The sequence below is a fragment of the Herpailurus yagouaroundi genome, unplaced genomic scaffold (genome assembly GCF_014898765.1).
Source record: "Herpailurus yagouaroundi ecotype Mexico unplaced genomic scaffold, PumYag 140, whole genome shotgun sequence".
Classification (NCBI taxonomy): domain Eukaryota; kingdom Metazoa; phylum Chordata; class Mammalia; order Carnivora; family Felidae; genus Herpailurus; species Herpailurus yagouaroundi.
In genome coordinates this window covers 89,552,691-89,574,261 of record NW_024412395.1, presented here as the reverse complement: position 1 = coordinate 89,574,261, position 21,571 = coordinate 89,552,691, and the positions used below count along the sequence as shown (strand labels likewise).

General features: G+C 33.1%; 1 protein-coding gene across 6 annotated transcripts in view; it reads left to right on the top strand.

Annotated features, from left to right (window-relative positions):
- Positions 1-21,571, top strand: part of ERBB4 (erb-b2 receptor tyrosine kinase 4) — a 1,166,318-nt gene that overhangs the window by 761,670 nt on the left and 383,077 nt on the right. For all 6 annotated transcript variants that reach the window (XM_040476138.1, XM_040476135.1, XM_040476139.1 and 3 more), the window contains exon 4: positions 18,797-18,931. In XM_040476138.1, coding sequence (XP_040332072.1) covers positions 18,797-18,931 — 135 coding nt within the window. The remainder of the gene's footprint in view (positions 1-18,796; positions 18,932-21,571) is intronic.

Here is a 21,571-nt window from a genome sequence, read left to right as displayed (position 1 = left end):
TAACTGACTGAGCCACCCAGGTGCCACTAACAATATAATTTTTGAAGCTCCACTACTTATGTTTATTTGAAGTTGGCTTCACCACTTAAAAAATCTTGGCCATTAATATTATAAAGATTATATTTTGGTTTTGAAAAGATTACACTGATAGACTGTGGTAAATTTATTGGTCAGAAACAGAAGAATAAGCAAAGAGACATAGTGCAATTATCTAGCCAAGAGTTTGGAAAAGGGGCCACCCATCTCTTGAAAGACAAAGGAGAAATCATGTATGTTGTAAATAATATATGTTGGCAAAGTATTTTAAATGAATTCTTCTCTCTTTACTCTCTTTATATTTGTCTATCATCATAGTCTCTATACATATTTTCTTTCTTTGACTTTAAATGCTCTTTGCTTTCTCCAGAAACTACAGTTAACCTCAGGTATTTCCTCAGATCTTTGTTGTAACTTTTCTCTGTAATCATATCTGAAAAAAAAAAATGGCCTTAGAGATCACAGACACATGGCAGATAAAGGCTGACTAGAATCCTTTTGAAATGGCTCTACCCTCTGCTCAGAGGTAGAGAGAACACTCACTATTGGGAAGAAGAGTTGATGCAGAAGGACTCTCTACAGCCATATCCCATCAAAATGGACATGAGAGGGAAGCTATAGCATGAAAGCAAAACAAAACAAAAACCTGAGATATGGATCTAGTGGAAAGAGTCCAACCCTCCTAAAATTTCTGTCGTCCTAAGTATAGAGAAGAAATCAGTGTGTGGTTCCCAGAAGTCTTCAGGTAAGCCTGACATTTTGGGGGAGCAGAAGTAAAATCAACTGGCAGCTAAAATGCTGCCTTCAGCCTACCTCTGGCTGAGAGTATCCTACTTGTTTGATGTCAGTTCTTGAAATTTCTTTCTTTTGAGACTGATTAATGGAATAAATTCTTTGGAATTTTTTGGCCTTTTGATTTCAGTGGTGGTAGGATCTGAACATCTCTCAATTCATTTCTTCCCAAAGAACAAGTGCATATTATGTAGAAATCAATATAATTTTTTAGCAGAACCTAATTCAGAATTATGAAATATACATACAGGTTGAAACTTCTTTCCTCCTTTCCACCTGTACTCTCCAAGGATCAAATATCTATCCTCACCTTATTGACTGATTCAGGACCAACAAAGTCTGGGAGTATATTCCTGACTGCAACTATATTTTTTTTCTATTTTTGCTCCCTTTATCTAAATTATAATTTAACTTTCCAGTATCCTTTTGTCCTTAGTTTTCTTTGTGCTATTAAGTTAATCCTATAAATAAGTCTGTGCTAATATAACAGCCAGTTACTGAACTTCATCTTTCAGGTGACATATAAGCCTTTGCCTATTTGAAATTCACATGTGGTTTCAGTGGTGGGAGTGTGATGTGATGTAGTGATATTTCAGCAGCACACATCTCAAACCTTCATAACATAGCAGAGGCTTCTTCCACCTCCATTACAACAAATGGGGATCACAAACAGAATGAAAAGGAGGTATAGAATCCATTGCATTCTAGACTCCATTCTTCACATAACTATAGGAAATTTTGCACTTTTCTTTGCTCTTTCATGAGTTATGTATGTAACTTCCTCACTTTCCCTTTCCACTCTATATCAGTAGGTAGAGGAGCTAATAAGACTTGATGGATGAGACCTTATCTCAGTATGGTTATTGATATAATTATTGAGGAATCCCCAGATTTATTTACTTAATACACCAGATGCATGGGGCGTCTGGGTGGCTCAGTCAGTTAAGCATGAGACTCTGGATTTCAGTTCAGCTCATGATCCATGGTCCTGAGATTGAGCCCTGCGTAGGGCTCCATGCTGGTCATAGAGCCTGTTTAATATTTCTTTCTCTCCCCCTGCTCCACCCCTGTTAGTGCACATGTCCACACCCTCTTTCACTGTCACAAATTAATTAATTAATTAATTAATTTTTAAAAAATAGATGCAGTAAACTACTAGCTTTGCTTTGCATAGAGAATGTTTAAAAATTGGGGCACTTCCCAATAAATTCTGGATTTGGGCCCCCGTAAACAAAACTGAGCTCCAGCAGCCCAAGCCCTGATGTCACATAGTCTGTTGGTAACGTTCCTGTTGAGCTGGACAGCCACTGCTCCTTTGTCTGCAACAAGTTTGCTCTCCATTTTGTCACACTTCCAACTCACTCTCCTTCACCTTATGCTTTTAAGACAAACCCCTAGAAGATGTTTGAATTTAAGTCAGCATTTTGTTTTTAGCATTTAATTTTCAGTTAGGGCATTTAAAAGAGGAGGTGCTATAGAATTCATTATTGTCTAGACTGTTTAGCAATAACTTAATATAAGCTACATACATAAAAGTACAGGGCATTTGTGATCTTTGCTTTTTACAATATTTTTGCCCATCTACTTTTTCAAAAATAGTCTTTTTAAAAATCTTTTCAATGAGTGAGGATGTACTTCGAATTGACTTCTCTTTACTTCTGAAATGTTGGTTTACATAAAAAATTTAATGGGATACATTTTTCTATTATCAATATGCATATGCCACCTGTCAGCTGAATAGATCCAAAATTGCTTATTAACAAAATTGAGTGAACAAATGGATAAAATGTATAAATAAATGAACTTCTACACTTTAGGATGTCTACATTGTGTGGAAGGATTTTCCTTGAAAATGTGCCAACTTTTTTTTAACTTTTGGATCACATCTTATTATCCTAGCTGTAATTAGAAATCTTGTGAAATTAAGAACCATTAAATTCAATGAGTTTTCAGCATCGGAAATTTGCCCAGAGGCACCCTGCCGATGGGTCTGCCTAGGTTTGGATTTTCATAGAGTTCTCCCTCCTCTCCTCCTATTGATTCTAAAAGGGAGCGTCTCTTCCACTTAGCTAATTAATTACACCTGCCAAAAAGCAGATGGTTCTGCAGGCTTTGAAGCATGGAAATAGCTAGGTGCATATCAGCTAGCTTAAGCTCCCTTCAGTTGGAATTTAGATTATGACTCTTGAAACTGCAAAGAAAATAAAGTATTACATAATTACAAAAAATATTTAAATGTTTTTATTTAAAAAATATATACTTTAAGGTATAAACTATCCTTTTAAAAAAATCAACACAAACACACTTTTAAAATAATTATGTTTATCATCTAGTTTGGAACAATGCTTGCCAGATGTTGCCATCTAATTGTTCTGAGATCTGAAATAAAATGAAACTAGAGAAGCAGGGCCATTTAGAAAATTGTTAAAAACAGTTCTCAAAATATTACAGCTTTTTAGTAAATAATGTTCTTGTGTTGTTGTTTAATGATAAGAAAATATATCTATATAACAATGGTAAAAGTAAAAATGAGGGTATTTAGTGATACTCCTACTAATATCCCCACTGGTATTCCACATTTTTATGCTAGTCTGGTTAGTCTTCTTTATTTTTCTTCCCCCTGTATTTCAAACGAGGTAGCTTTAAATAAAGATTATCACTGGAGCTTAATTTTCTATGTAAAATTCTTTCAGATATGACATAGTTATATAAATACATCCTACAAAAAAGTAAATTGGGCATAGAATATGAATGCACACAAGATAATCTATGAAACATTCTCTTTAGTAAGGTCATATTAAATTATCTCCTTTAAATCTTTCTGAATTCACAATTATTTAGTTTCATAAAATTTCTAAAAATATTGTCTTTAATTCTACTTCATGTGTGAAAAGTTTTAGTTTAGGACTTTATACTTTGAAAGATGATGTCATTAAAATTGAACATATTTTTTGTTAGAGGTTGAATAAAAATAAAAGTTCTTCTACATACAATATGTTATTGCTTGCTTTCTCAATACATTTCTATAATTAATGTAAATAAAACTAATATTCCAAACTCCCAAATTAAATCACCTCCCTCCTTTTCCACTTTTTTTTCTTTTTCACTATTTTCAATAAAAGCAATCTGATAGATATGTCTAAAGATGGATATATTATTTCATATTAAAAAGGATATTTAAAAAAAATTTTTTTTGTTTTTTTATTTTGAGAGAGAGGCAGTGCAAGTCGGGGAGGGGCAAAGAGAAAGGGAAAGAAAGAATCCCAAGCAGGCTGTGGAGCTCAAATTCATGAAACGCAAGATCATGACCTGAGCCAAAACCAGGAGTCAGACACTTAACCTACTGAGCCATCCAGGAACCCCAGAGGATGATTTTTTAGAATGTATGCCTTAAAAAGATACGTCAATCTTCTTGTACTATTGAGGGGTGTGCAATTTAATTCATTAAGTTTGCCTACAGAAAGGATTTGTGATAAAGCTATATTTAACCATATGTTTTAATTTTGAATTCATTTCTTTTCTACCATATGAGCTTTACTTCATTTGCCTTTAAAATTAACAGGATATTAAAGTTAATGTTAAAATAAACTTTCATGGATTTGACTTCACTAATTTGAATGTTTTGTTCTTTTGCTCCCTTTGTATTAATTGTTCAACAGCAATAGGTAAAAACAAAACAAAACAAAACAAAACAAAACAAAAAACAGCATTATAAGGATATTGCAGATTTGGCTAGGAGACCCAAATGCCCTACACATTTAAGTTATCCATTTTCATATTTTCAGAAATGCAGTTGCAAAGCACATAAAGGCAGATTCTACTCAGGCTATGATTTTGGGTAAGGTAATTAAAAATCATTGTGCCCTATTCATTAAAACAGAACTTCCAAGGACTAAGCATAGATAATTTCCCATAGTACTTGAAAATATTAAAGTTGCCTTTCTTTCTTTTTTTTTTAATTCAGTCTTTTTACTCATTTGAAGGGCTTTTCCTTAAGTAGGCTGAATTCTTGAAGTTTTATCGTGCTGCCTTTTCCTATGTGTCTACTTTCAACAGAGCCAAAAGGAATGCACCTCCAATGATGAGGTTGGGATATAATCCAAATATCTAACAGAGCAAAGATTTTTTTTTTCAATGCATAATTTTTCATGTAGAAAAGAAACCTTAAAAGCATAATTTTACCTTTCAACTCAATAAAATATTTTCAGAAAGGACTTCAGGGAAATTACTTTCAGTTCTTAATCATACTTAGAAGTAGATTATATAATTTAGAGTTGTACCTCCTCTCTGCTTAAACTTTATTTTTCCCTTTAAATCTCTCCACCTTTTCTTCTATTGTGGAAGAATAAAAGGTTTAAAAGCAGGATCTCAACCCAGCAGTTAATGAGTTGGAATCCTAGTTCTCTAGAACTCTCACCAGTTATTTAGCTCTCTAAACTTCTGTAAAGTAAGACTAGTAATAATTACCCGGTAGGACTTCTGTAAGGATTAAGAGAAATATTGCATTATAAAGATGTTCAGGTAATGGTAGCATTTACCAAGAGGCAGTAGAGTGAAGTGGTTAACCATGGGCTTTGGAGCCTGTTATGCAGGCATTTGAATCCGAGCTTGACCCCTATTGTGTGAAGTATTCAGCACCTTCCTTAATCATTTGTGTCTCATTTGTTATGCCATTGGGGCATAAAGTCCCACCCAGAAAAAGAAAATTCTGAATGTAAGGATGTTAAGTAATTTTATGGATGTCCAGAACATTCTAAAAGGCATCTGAAACTCATATAAGTTGAAACTATTTTTTTAAAATAAAAAATAATAAATAAATAAATAAATAAATAAATAAATAAATAAATAAACTTTTAAAAATAAGCAAACACAAACCTACATATTCTAATTTTGCCTAATAATATTGCCCCTGTTCTAGCTCTCAGAAGTGTATTTATTTATTTATGAGAGCAAACAGAAAAGATAGTTAAGCAGGATAGAAGAAATTTGCTGGCCAGAGAACTTTTCCTGTTTTCCTAATAATAATGATGCATCAATTGAACATTTGCTCTATAACAGACCCTATGGTGAGCATTTACGTATGTGAACTCTTTCTCCTTACACTTGCCCTAGCAGAGAGGTATTATTAATACCTATTTTATAGATAAAGGACTAAGGCTTAGAGAGAATAAGTGATGTGACTGAATGCCTACAGGTAACTTTGGTGGAGACATGGTTATCCTGTCTCATACAATAGCCTGTGCAGAATTTATGTACTAGAAGTCTTCTCTTCTTGAATGTTGGTAGTTGACTGACCCATCTGACATTGTGAGGCATATTGACACTTGAATCATTTCTTTATGTCCAGCCTCAAAGAGCAGCCAAGTATCTGAAATAAATTTTGAATCCTATTTATTAACCCAAGAAAATGGAATAGAAATGCATCTAGAATAAAAGTGCTTCTTGGGGTGCCTGGGTGGCTCAGTCGGTTGAGCGTCTGACTTTGGCTCAGGTCATGATCTCACCGTCCATGAGTTCGAGCCCCGTGTCGGGCTCTGTGCTGACAGCTCGGAGCCTGGAGCCTGCTTCGGATTTTGTGTCTCCCTCTCTATCCCTTCACCACTCATACTCTGCCTCTGTCTCTGTCTCTCTCTCTCTTTCAAAAATAAATAAACATTAGACAGAAGAAATTTAGAATAAAAGTGCATCTGAACCTAGAAGACATGATAATAAAGTTACACAACTATACCAAGGCTAGCAGATCCTATTCTGACATCGAATGTCACGATATGAAAATAATATTTATAATGGGGAAAAATGAGAGTGGTTCAGGGAATCATAGGATATAATGATTCATTAGAAATGATATACATACTTTCTGCAGAAATTTCTGTTTTTTTTCCCTCAGATATTTTAAATATCTACCTTTAACTCTTAAAATCTCTGAGCAAATATAGTATTTGATTACATTTTGTCTTTCTTCCAGAGTAATGGCCTTTGTTTCCTTATATAAAGCAGCGGTATTATTATAGTAATGATTGTTACGCATCTAATTTTTATTATGCATTTTATTGATTTAATTTTAAAAATTTAATAAATTTAAACAGAACTGTGGAGCAGTCCCACCTCCCTGCTCAACCCTGAGCCACACAGATGTGTTTAGTTGCGTTCTGTGTTTCCTAATTAATCCATCCTGCTGCAGTAAAAATGTCAGACCCTTGCAATTGAAGAGGAGGGCTCAGTTTACATGCCTCTGTCCTTTGGCATTTACTCTCATTTCTTTGCAGCACAGTAGTAGTGGCAATGAATGGAAAGGTCACCAGGAAATTGCCAGCAGAGTACATTGCAACCTGTGATCTATGTGCCACCCTGAATTAAACAGAGGGAAATCTAACAGCTCTAAATGTTGTCACAGAATGTAGTTACCGACATGACAAGAAAGGACGCAAAGGGTTAACTCAACTAGGTATCCAGGATTACTCAGTGTGGGAAAAATAGTAGTTACAGAATTTATGTTCTTGTTCTCGGGACCAATCTGTCTTATGAAATACAGATAGCCCAATTTTTTATTAACCAAATTTGAAGTACATGTAATAATATTTTAGTTCAATGTATCTAGTTCTAAAATTACTACACTATGCACCAAACTTCACTTATGAAGATTTCACGTGATTCTCAGACGTTTTCACTTGGTCTTCTCACCTCCCAAAAGATCCAGGCTTCAACCAATGTGTATATATTTGTAAATGCTTTGGATAAAGGAGGTTCCTGATGTACATTAATAACTTAATTTGAAATAGCTACCATTTTTTGAGTACCAGATGCTTTATATACATAATTGTAATTCTCAATATAACCAAGCAAAGTAAATATCATTGTTCCTATTTTATAGATAGTAGAAAAGAAACTGTAACATGTCTGAAATCACAGAGGTAAAAAAAAATAACAAAGATGTGCTTAAAAAATTAACTAATCTATAAATAAATTGTGGCATATTCATATAATGGAACAGTAGACAATAAAAATGAACAAATTACTAGTACAGGCAACAGCACAAATAATCTCAAAAACATTATTTTGAATAAAAGAAGGCAAGAAAAAATATGTAGTGCATGATTCCACTTGTATAAGCTTAATACACAGGCAAAAGTAACCTATGGTGATGGAAGTCAGAACAGTGGCTTTGGGGGCTTGATTGGGAAGGAGTAAGGGAAAATTTTTGAAGTGGCGGCAATTTTCTGTGTCCTTATCTGGGTTGCGGTTACATGGATATAGATGTACAAACACTGTATGCATGCATATGTAAAACAGAGAGCTTAAGATTCATGTAGTTTACTGCATGTAATGTATAATAATTTAAAACTTCATACAAACTAATCTAAGTAAAAAGATATTTCTGTTTTGCCATGCTATTTGATATTTCACATTTTGAAACCAATGCTTTATAAAATGATACTCCTATTCAATCATTTTTTCCTAATTTTCTCCAGATTAAAACTCTATTTTAAAAAATCGACTTAATTTGATTTAGACCTAAATGTGAGTTTTTAAAGTGTCATAGTATCAGCTTCTGGGAAATCTTATTTTGTGACTTATTTACTTTCTTATTTTGTAAAATGGTGTTTTTATTTATTATTTTTAACATTACTTTAACAAATAGACCTTTTAGCAAGGACACCCAGGTCTCCAAGCTATGTATTTGATATTTTTAGTATTTTTATATAGCCTTTAAAAAATCCTGATGTTTGAAATAATATTATAATCATTTTACAAGATTAAGTTATTCTTCTTTTTCTTGCTTTACCTTTTATTTCAAGTCTTAGCCTGCCAGCAACAAATATACATAACAATATTATTTGTCATTACTGTCATCGGGACAATTATACTTTTCTGAAATACTCTAAAGAAGTAGTGAGGAAATCACACATTGTGAGAAGAATTATTAAAACTATACAAACTAATATTGTAGGTGAGCTATTTGAAAGTGACCTTGCAGCATATCCCAGGCTTATTGTATTAAAGCCTATAAATAAAAGAGACAAATCATTTCTGGGTACTAATATGACTTTCCCTCTTATTGGTAATGAAAACATTGAACTCTACTGATTTGTTCTACTGAAGCTATTACATTTTCTGGAAACTTGGAGCAGTTATTTAAGAGGATTGTTGTCTGTAATGAGGGTTTTCTAGTAGATAGAGGAATAAAAATATTTGATCTTTATGTAAAGATCAAAAGATAATGAATTTCTCAGTCTTTTTATATACCTTTGATTATGTTCATCTTTATCAGAGAGATATTTACTTTGAATTTTTCATTCATCTTTCAGAATTCATACTTTGTTCTTTGTTTATATAATTATTGGTATAGTTTTAATATATTTTCTAATATATCTTAAAGTATTAGTTTCGAAACATTGAGTCACATTCCCCAACAAAAAGCCAAATAGTCAGGAGGGTAGGATCTGGTATGTTAATTTACTCAGTTGTTTGTTAATAACCTCAAATAGAGATCAGGTTTTCCACAGTGCTTTGTGGAAACACAAAGTGTTTCGCATTTGTGAAAGTGTTTCACTTACACACAGTAAGTGTTTCACCATTGAAAGACCCTTCCTCAAGTAAACAACAACCTCTTACATGAAAACCACACTTTAAAAATAATATTTGAGACTAAATTAATAATTGGGGAAGGGAAAATTAAAGTGATACCACATCACACCAATCAGAATGGCTACCATGGTGGGGGTGGGGGGGGGGGGGGGGGGCCAACAAGAAAAAAGAAAGAAAAGAAATAGAGGTTGACAATATTAAGAAGCAAGTAGATTGCTCAAACACTACTGATGGGAATATAAATTGGTAAAAAGTACTTTGGAAAACTGATTGTCACTATGGTCCAACAATTACATTTCTAAGTATGTATGCAGTATAAATGTGTACATATGATTACCAAAAGTCATATTCTAGGATGTTAATAGTAGCACTATTTGTAATAGCCCAAATTTGGAAGGTATTCAAAGGTCCATCAGTGTAGAATGGACAAAGCATTCAGTACCGAATAGCAATGAAAATGAACAATGTGGATGAATTTTGTAAACATAGTGCTGAGCAAAGTAGAGCCAGATAAGAAAGAAAGATAAAGATTCCTTGAGGGAATGATGTGAGGAAGAAAGCGTAAGGAAGGCTTGGATGGAATGATGGAATATTCTATTTCTTGATCTGGGCGCTGGCTACATAAGTATGTTCCGTTTGTAAAAATGCATTGTATATGATATATGTACATCTGTGTACATATGTTATACTTCAGTGATAAAGTTTGAAAAAAAAAATATTTGTTGAAGTTACAAGATTTATGTTTTATAAGTATCCAGAAGATGCAGGGAGCTTTCTTTTGAGTCAGTATGACAGAAACTGCTTGTTGTGTCCCAACATCCATTACCACCAACTCGCTTGTAAACAATATATGAAGTTTAGCTCATCATATGACCACTCATGAATAAATTCACATAGCTAACAGCTCGGCACAAGGAAGGTACGGAATTAGTCCTTGTTCTGTGAGTGCATGGACCTTCCTTAAGAGACAACATGTGTTCATCCTCTGTTCTTCATGCTTTCCTTCATCTTTTGCATGGGAGTTACCAGTTAGAAATGCCTCTTCTATTAAAGATTGTGGAGCAATAAGATGGAATAGATTCTGGGACCCTGATGACTGTGAATTATCCATAATAGCTTTGAATCACCAAGACAGACTTTTATATGAACTGAAAATAAATAAGTAAATAAATAGTGTTATGTTATATTTTAAAGACATTAGAGATTTAAGTAAATAAATAAATCTCTATCTTCTTTAAAATATAATATAATACTAAGTAATACAAATTTAATATGAATACATAGAAAAAGAACTACTCTTGTTTATACCAATGAGTAAACAACTACTTAAGTAATTACTAATTATAAAGTATAGTATAATCAACAACTGTGTGACTGATACTGTGAGTCCAATATTTCCATTACTTCCATTATAGAGTTGAGCAAACTGAGTTTCATAAAGGCCTTCAAGGTCATACATCTTGCAAACAGAAAACTAGATTTTGAACTTAGTTTTACCCAGCTATCTAGACTCAGTGTTATTGCCTTTGCACTCAAAGCCCTGAAAGTAGAAGATAGGTTTATCTATCATCTACCTATCTACCCAGCCACCTACCTATAGCATATATATCGATCTTATCTGACCAGCCACTTACTTACATAGTATATGTATCTACCTACCTGTAGTATAGAATGTTTTATGACTCTAATATGCAAGATGAATTTGTGGGGAGGGTCATCTAGAAGGAAAAAGTTTAATCTGGTATGAGGTGGTAGAATCTGAATTATGGAATAGCAGTGGATGTAAAAATAATGGGATAAATCAAGAGACATTATGAGAAATTTTACATAGAATATCATGACCAGTTAAATATAGAGTTGAATGAATTAATGACAAGTGTCAAGTTTGGAGTCTAATTGACTTTTACAGCATGCTATTCTGATTTTAACTGAAGTAAGGAACAGGGGGAGTACAAGTTTGGGAGAAATTATTAGAGGAAAATATTAAACATGTTGGCACATACAACAGAATTATGTAATGAAGTTAGAGAACAATTTGAGAAGGAAATCTCTTATTCATAATTCAAAGACAGTTACAAGACAAAATTTATTTTTAAAATTTTCCAGAGAACTCCAGTGAGTTTAAGTGGATTACTACTTCCCTGATAGGAAGAATTAATACATTAAAATTACACTAATTTTATTCAACATTTTATGTGACTTCTAATGTGAGCATTATCTAGTACATGAGGAGGAAATATCACTTATATTATGCCACCAAGTCACCAGCTAACAACTTTTTACAAATGTCAGTCATGTTCTCAAGATGTTGTGATTGTCATTATCATTATCAAAAACATTTGAATTTCTATTTCTTTTTTGGCACTAATGCCACAGAAAGATGTATGTCACGGTTCTTATCCTCTAGAGGTTTACAATAGGGGGGATAAGACAAGTACACAAAAGAATAAAGAAGGTGGGGAGTATTTGCTCTGTTAAGTGAGTGGTTCAGATAATCAGTGTTATAAGTAGTTAACCTCCAAAAACTAGACAGTCATAGTGGACTTCTCAGAGGAGTTAGGACTTGAGCTGAAACATAATGAAAGCTACAAATTATACACTGAAACATTTTGGAGAGCATTACTGAGCTCCATTCAATTGGAATCAAGATATTTTTGCTATTATTTTCTATTTTAAGCTGATTTTCAGCCAATGAATCTAATCATTTCTTTTTGAAATTGCCTTGCTTGGGTCGAAAAACTGTCCACTGTTATTTCCTAGCATTCATTCAGAATCCGCATCCATGAGCTTTTGACTCTGATCATTGAGCTGAAATACAGAAGGTTACATCACTCATTTACATTATCACCCTCTCCCCACTCCCAATACAAATGTGACATTTCAATTTTGCACACTTCAACTCTCCTTAAATCATCTGTATAAAAACTTCAAAGCTTGATTGATGATGAATGAGCCATTGTCTCCTCAAGCACCCGCTTCTCATTAGCCTTTAGAGTCTCAGCTTATTAATAATGAACCTTGAGGGCTGACCCAGTGGGGTAGCAGCAATTCATTGTGCTCCCAGCTGAAAGGTCTGGGTTTGAGAAAGATATGGGAATCTTTGGACCAAGTCCATTCCAGAGATGATGTATTAAGTATCACAGGTGGATGGTGTGAGCTATATTACTTTTGTATCATTATCTGCCAACAGACTTGTGTGGCGTAAGGTGATGACAGTGAGAAAGATACATTGCTTTATGTCTGAAAAAACCCAGTGACTTCTTCCTATAGCTTCATCTTGGAAAATGGACTTTTGCCACTTTGGATTTTGATTTCATGATTGTGACCTTTGGTTTGGATAGGCAATATAAGTCTGATATATGGATTATTCAGACATTCCCATGGTAATTAGACAAGTGCAATATCTCTAATCTTTATTTATTCTGATTATCATTTTAATTCTAAGGTTGACCTGTATCTGTGCCCATGCAAAATAAGGCATTTAGATGTATAATCAGGGATTGAGGTTAGATATTTCCTGCTTGTTTATTTGACTTTCTTATACTATTATCTTTGGAAGCTTTGTGAGTAGAAGTAAAATGTTTACTGTTGATACCAATCATGTAGACTATAGTGGAATATGGCAAATTGCATTTAAAATTATCATCTTTATTTTGTAAAAAAAAAAAAACGAGAAAGACATTCAATCTTCTTTATTTTATGACATAGTTGCAAATTGTGCATGAGGTCAAAGCAATTTTGTCGACTTCTTAAACTAAGTAAGGAGGTCATATTAATCTGTATTTTCAGCAGGGATGCTACATCACAATTAGGCTATTCCAAAAGAGGCAAGGGGAATAAAGCCATGATTTGGTATTTTATCACATTTTCTTTTGAGAGAATATATTTGCAAAATGTCAACGATTGTCTTAATGGTTACTCATCCTCAAATTCACTATAATAACTAGCATTTGAAAAGAAATGAAGAATATGAAAAACTTATTTAAATAACACAAACATTTCCTTCTTCATTAGACTCATGCAAATGGGAAAACAAGGGAAGTAATGGTCAGTCAAATGGACAATCTTTATGGATTGGAAAGCTAAGGTGCAAGTACTTTATGTCCTTTGTAAAATGTCATATTGGCACTTTACACCTTTCTAAAAAAGAATTTAAGGAACCATAGGAGGTAGATTTACAGTTCTATATAAAAACATGCTTTTCAACTTTGTGTAACATATGGCTAGATAATTTGCACAGGTTTCAGGAAATTTGGTGTGTCCAGGATAGCTCAAAATCATCATTTTTTACTTGATAAATGATAATAGAATTTGATGCACAGAACAGATTTAGGGATACCAATGAATGTAACTAACTGTGATTTAAAATATCAAACATACTACTTGCATAATTTTTTACATTATCAATTATAAGCATTTTATATAATAAAAGCTATTTATCTTTTAACCTACAAAAACTCTACCTTCACATTTATATTTTTAATTTTCCCTATATTCAAGATACTATATATTTATTGGCCTACTCATATATGGTTTCCTATAATCAAGATATTATATCTTAATTCATGAAGCAAATATTTATCATGTGTCTGCTTTTTGCTCGACACTGGGGATACAGTTTAGACCCTAACAGAAATGACCTCTGAAAATGTAGAACCAGTTCAGATAACCTGTAGTGTTTATGGGGAAAAAAAAAATAACTTCCATTTTTACTTTGATCTGATCAGAATATAATTTAAAATTAAGAGCTACAACAGAAGTTAATTGATCAATGTTGGTAGCAAATTCCACGTAACTATTCTTTTTTAAGTTCAATTTAACAAATATTTGTTGATTAGCTATTGCTTCAGGTTTGATATATATAGATACAGCACTGAAAAATATCCCTTGCCTTCATGGAGTTTAGTCTAATATTTCAAATATAAATTATGTACTATATATATTAAATTCAACATATTGGAGAGTAATGTGGATTACAATTTACGTATTCTATTTGCAAAAGGATTCAATTTTTTTTTACTTGACTTGCATGCATTAATCTAGTAGGAAATGTTTGAGACACAAAACTTTTTAAGTGTTTACATGAATTTTTAAATAATCAAATGATACTTTTTCATAGAATATCAATTTCATATGTTATGATATTCAATTGTGGCATTTATTAAAAAGACACAGTTCTGTTTTGTAAACTTGCTGGCTATGATCTATGATTTAAAAAAATATATACCAGTTTTTTTTCTATCAATTATTGCAATGACCAAGAATCTATTTGTGTTTTTCTGAATTTTCTGTGCTATATTTCCTACCATGGAAGTCAAATACAATGGAATGGGATTTACCTTGAGCTCATTTATTTATTCAACATTATTTATGTCTTTTCACTTTTCTAGGCTTTGTGCATCTTTATTTGAAAATCATACATTTGCACAACATTTTCTATCTTACTTAGAATTCCTCTTTTTTGTCATGGTTTAAAATTTTAATAATCACTTTGTTGCATTATTTTTTAAATGTTTATTTATTTATTTATTTATTTATTTATTTATTAGAGAGAGAGAGAGAGAGAGAGAGAGAGAGAGTGTGAGTGGGGGAGGTGCAGAGAGAGAGGGAGATACAGAGTCTCTCTGAAGCAGGTCCAGACTCAAAAGCTCACAGGTTCCAAGCTGTCAGCACAGAGTCCGACATGGGGCTTGAACTCACTAACCAGTGAGATCATGACCTGAGCTGAAGTCAGACACTTAGCTGGCTGAGCAACCCAGGCACCCCTTACTTTATTCCCTTCTAACGGAAGGGAAGTTCTTGGTGTAACACAGATGGTACCGTCCAATAAGCCTTTCATGGAACTTGTCTACAACTCTGCTGTTCTTGTATGTCGGCAAAGAAATCTAAAGTATAATCAGACATTCTTCTGGTATCTTCCTGGATAAATGTCTTACCAAGCTTTTGTTTTTCTAATTCTTGTCCCGCTTTCTAATCTAAAAATGCAGCTCATAGTCAACCAAGGCAAAAACATTAGGGATCCCTTTTTTCTAGTAAATAATCTGTGTCCTTAACAACTTTCTTACAGGTCAGTATATTCCCCTAACATCTTTCTTAGTTCAGAAATAAATCCAATTTAATATTTCACCACAAAACATATTACATTAATGTTTAAAAAATTGTATACATTATAAAATCAATGTAAACTATACCAATGAATAAGTACAATATTAACATTATTTCCTATCCTATATTTAGGTAACTGAATTGATCAAAAGAAAATATAAGATAAAGTATACATTAAAACTATGCTATAAATGTCAGTAAAATATACATTTTTCTGATTGTGGTGTTTTGACACTCGCCAACAGAATACAATCTAAGCCAAGCATGAAGGAAAATACTATTTTCAGGAAAAATACACACATACACAAACAGACTATTTGTGCCTTATAAATACATCATTAAATACTAGAAATTTATAAATCTTCCTGACCAGAATTGTTACCAGATGGTTGGTTTTGAATTCAGGTGTTATCCAAGTTGATCATGATTGTAGTCGTAGTTTGAGATTTCAACTTGAATTATTATTAAAGATTAATTAAAGATTAAACTTGAATTATTATTGCTTCCTTTCTAAATACTTTTCCAAGTAAAAACCAAGCTCTTGAGCAGAATATTTCTGAGAAACAAATGTCAACATTGGTAGCAGATTAATATTGTTGAAGAAGGGGATTTGATGAGATTATTATTCAGTATAATATAATCTGATTCTATTTGAATATTTTTAGATAGGAAGTTACAGATGGATATTGTGTTCCTTCAGTATGAACTGTTTGAATTATAATGTGAATCCTGAAAAATATACTCTTTCTACAATATTTGAGCTATTATCTTTTCTCCTCACATTTCTTTTTCAAGTAGAACTTTTCCAAATGTAAACTGAAAAATAACCTTCATTTCCTGGATAGCAGTCAAAATCTTTCTTTGTCACCTAATGAAGAATTATTCCTAGAGCAGAAGAGCATCACCTAATGTCTCATGAGAAAGCTATTAGTATGAGATCGTCACATTTTATAGATAGAAACTTAATGCCAAACATTAATATAGAAATTCATTTCACAATCTTCTGTACGTCTTACATCTCCCTTCTACTTTGATGAGGATTGTATGGTTAGGTCATGAAAAATAATGAACTGGGCTTTAGAAGTGGAGAGATGACCTAATTTCTTTTTGTTTCCTTTTTTTTCCTCAGCTGAGAAAATGGAACCAATAGTCAGTGAAAGGATTGATCATGAGAATAGGAGATTTTAAATGTGGAAAGCCTGGCAATGTCAAAATTAATTTGGTGCATTTTATACATGCAATGCAATAAGGCATTGAGATGTGCTCACCCATCTCACTTCTACAAATACCCCTCTTATGGTGTCACGTGTTCCTTTCATTCTTTTATCACCCTCTTTGGCTTAACGTGACTCTTACAATTTTTGCTTGGGATACTGCACAAGAAAGATTTTTTTTTTCAAGGCCATTATGGAAAATAGAGTGATTGCCTTCTCAATATTTATGTCCCTCTCCTTCCTCACTAATACTGCTTCTTGAAGTTTTGTTCAAGCAGCAATATGTCCACTCAACCTCTTGCAGTGGGAATGGTCAGGGGATATTGTTCTGACCAATAAAAAGCAGACATAATCCTTGGAGAGAGCATCTCGTCAAAAGAATGTCTCTTGCTTGCTCTTCTGTTTTCATCTTACCTTGAATTCAGATAGACACCTTTTCTTTAATATTTATTTTTGAGAGAGAAAGAGAGTGAACGGGGGTGGAGGGGCAGAGAGACTGGGGACAGAGGATCTGAAGCAGGCTCTGCATTGACAACAGACAGCCCGACATGAGCCTTGGGCTAAGGAGCTATGAGATCATGACCTGAGTCCAAGTCAGAAGCTTAACTGACTGAGCCACCCAGGTGTCCCCAGACATTTTTAGATACAGCAACCTTTTGGGCTTGGGATGAATAAAAACAGGACCCAAAGCAGATGTAGGTACTCTGGACACTACTACCTCCTATAGGTTTCTTATTATGTGAGAAAATCATTCCCTATCTACATAAACTATTGTTAACTGTTTTTTGTTACTTGTAGCAATGTTTAATGGACTCAAATATAATTTCTCTTAAGAGATAAGAGAGACAGATGTGGTAAATATTGGGTAGGAAGATGTTATGTGTATTTCTAACCAACAATTTCTTCAAGTAAAAGAATGGTATTTCAACGTTTCAACGTTTTATTTATTTTTGGGACAGAGAGAGACAGAGCATGAACGGGGGAGGGGCAGAGAGAGAGGGAGACACAGAATCGGAAACAGGCTCCAGGCTCCAAGCCATCAGCCCAGAGCCTGACGCGGGGCTCGAACTCACGAACCGTGAGATCGTGACCTGGCTGAAGTCGGACGCTTAACCGACTGCGCCACCCAGGCGCCCCAAAAGAATGGTATTTCAAAAAAAAAAAAAAAAAAAGATTAGTGTTTGTAGAGGGAATATCTACTTCTTTTTCCTTTTTTTTTTTTTTTTTTTTTTTTCTGGATAACTTAAAGCAATGTGAAAGAGAATTTACATATACGGTCAGCCATCGTTCAGGGGAAACAAGTTAGCTGATCAAAGCCAGTGATAAATAGAGAATCAAGTAAAAATTGGCTTTAATGAATTTTATCCCATGATCCTGTCATTGTTCCAGTGAACCATGGGGTTTTCATTATGTCTTGCTTTGTGTTCTTCTTAAAGAATAATTGGCAATTCTATTGATTCCATTTGAGAGGATCAAAGAACATTTTTCTGATTGAGAAATTAATTTTAGCTTTCATTTTGTTTTAATCACTCACCTACTGACTCGTCAATGTCACATTGACTGAAAGAATTTTTTCTTAAGAGAGACAGATGAGTTAAATAGCCAAAAAAAGAGGATTAGTTAAATAAATATTATTTACTTTATGCTCTGGCATATTGTATTCTCATTAGAAATAATGTAGAATAATATTTAATTAACATTAAATACTCATCACTTAATATTAGACAAAACTAGTACGTTTTGAAATATTGCATGCAATGTTATTCCAAGTTCAGAGGATTAAAAAAAGGAAAGAGAATGAGAGTATCTATACCAAACTATGAAGTGTTTCTCTGAGTATTTGTGTTATGGATGGTTGTTTTTCTCTGTATTTTCCAATTTTTTTTCCAATTTCTGCAATCAATTTATGTGACCCAGTAATGATCTTTAAAAAAATATCTTGGCTATTAACAAAATAATTCTAATTTAACATTGAAAATCATTTAAGAATAAATAACTTTTATTGACTATCTTTTCATCAACAAAAAGTTTGACTAGAAATATGTTTGTTTGTTTTAATACAGAAATCCTTAATGGTGGAGTCTATGTAGACCAGAACAAATTTCTTTGTTACACAGACACAATTCATTGGCAAGATATTGTTCGGAATCCGTGGCCTTCCAACTTGACTCTCGTGTCAACAAACGGTAGCTCAGGATGTGAGTAACATTATCCTTGTTAATGTCTCAAAATATTCTTCTACTTCTTGTAAAAACAAACAGCTAATGTTTATCATGTCATTAATAATATTTTGAATTTCGATTGCATACATTGAAATGTTCAGTTATATATAACAGAACAATCTTTTGCTTCTAGTTAACTCTCTTTTCAGAGTGATAACTTCCCTTTTATAAATTCTTCTCTTAACATGACTTATTTTGCTAGATCGAAATACTTTACCATATTTGTAATGTCTAAGTATTCTAATGTCCAAATGTTTAAACATGCCCCATTGCCCATAAACGTAAGGCTGGCGTCAAACTCTGGCTTCAACTCTCTGTGTGAGTCATGTACCACAGAGAAAATGTGGTAGAAGAAAAATATTACTTCCTATTCACTATAATATGTTAAATTAAAACAACAACAACAACAACAAAACATTGATGAACATTTTAGAATTCCGAAGCCTCCATTTGCCCTTGAAACCTTCATAGTAATACTGTATAACAATTCCAAGCACCTTAAATAGAGTGGAGAAATACAGATTTCATAGAAGAGATATATGTTACATTCTGGTTTTAGTCATTAGCCTAATAAACTATCCAATTTCCCATTCGCAAAGTGTATTGTTTCTATCACAGAGGATTTATCAGATTCAGAGTGTTTAATATGATTAAATGACAAGCAAGTAATATTTGAAATATATCATTAAAATCTCAGAAAATTATTCTGTCTAGAATCTGTTTCATTTTCATAAAGCAGGCTGTGTGGTCCCCACATTTATTACTACTGACATTTGTATGAGAACAGAATCTTTATCAAGTATTAACCTGGGTTTTATATTTCTCATCTATTATTTTATATTTCCCGCCTGAAATCATAACTATCTTCACACTGTTCAATAATTATTTGCCATAGTACTGATTGTGTTATGACACTTTTGCAGAAAATCAAGCTCTGAGGGACAATTATTAAATTTCATGATTGTCCTAATAATATAATGGGGAAATAGGAATATATTTGATCCAAACTGACAGCTGTGTTTTTAATAATGGCTAAAACTTTTTTTAAAGTAGAGTAAAATAATTTTCTTGTCACTTTTGAGCAGAAATTTATATGAGATTTCATCTTTATAGTGTTCAAGTTGCCTACCTTGTACAATTACGTGTGAATAAAAAATTGAATCTATTCATACTAACAAGACAAATAATGTGCTTTAGAAATGGCTTCTGTTTTCAGTCTGCACATACTATGGTACATTTTGTATATTTGGAGGGGGGCGAGAAGCATAATGGTTGGGGAAGAGGAAAGGCCTACTGACTCTTCGCTTATTAGAGTGACCAGCCTATAATTGCATGTATGAGATCAGGAAAGAATGAAACCCAGGCAAGACAGAAGCCAAAGGGAAGCCTTACAGGATGCAGAACAGGAAAGGTCTGGGGGGTTCCTGCACTTTCACAGATGGCATATCTTTGTGCTATTGTTTGTGGGCAATTTTGGATGGTTGTGCCTGTAATTAGGCAACTGTAGCTGCATTTGTCTTGCATGCAAATAATTGCAGGTGCAAAAATTACAAATGCAGAGTAGAGTCATAACAAATGGTCCTTTACAATTAACCACCAAATGCTTGTTGAAGTTTTATTCTTTACATACTAGTTTTATTTGTTGATACATTAAATATATTGCATGACACCATAGCTGATAATTAGATTTGGCTAATCTTTGAATATTGGTTTCAACGTAGCCTATTTTTTCCTTTACCTTCTCCCTATGGGTGATGACAGATACTCTCATGGTTTTAAATGCAAACTTCTGCACTGATGACTCCCAGAACTACATACCACCCAAGTTAAAAATCTGGTGGTCATCATGGACTTCGCCTGCTCATCGGTCATGGCATTGATTTAATCATTAAATCATACTGAATTTGTCTATTTCTTGATTTTACATATTTCTTATTGCCATTGCTCCAGTTCAGACTTCATCCATTGTCTGAGTTACTGAAACAATCTTAATTCTTAATAAGTTTTGAGGCTACAAACCCTGTGTAGTCTGGTGAAATCAATAGCTCCCTTCTTACAATATGTTTAAACTAATAAATAGGCAAAGAATAAACATTATATATCATAAATGCATAAAACCAATATGTTTATAAAATACATTTTAAAAGATTACATACAAGGGAAATGAATTATACTGAAACACATTTATCAACATACTTAAAAATAAATATGTGATATGGTAATATGCTTCTTCATTAGTACATTAAATAAAAAAAATTCTAACAGCAGGATTAACAGGCAATGTAGTTGTGAAGCAGAGATAGGCCTAAATATTACTTTAAAAAGGACAGTCACTTTAACAAGTGGTGTTGGAAAAATTGGATATTCCCATGTACAATATTGAGGTAAGACTTTTACCTGACACTATATATAAGAAATTAACTCAAAATGAATTAAAGACCTAAACATAAGACCATAAACCATAAAAATCCTAGAAGAAAACATAGAGGAAAAGCTTCATGGCACTGAATTTGGCAATGATTCTTACAGCTGCCACCAAAAGCAAAGCCAACAAAAGCAAAATAGAAAAAAAACGGGGCTACATAAAACTTAAAAACTTCTGCGCATCAAAGGATG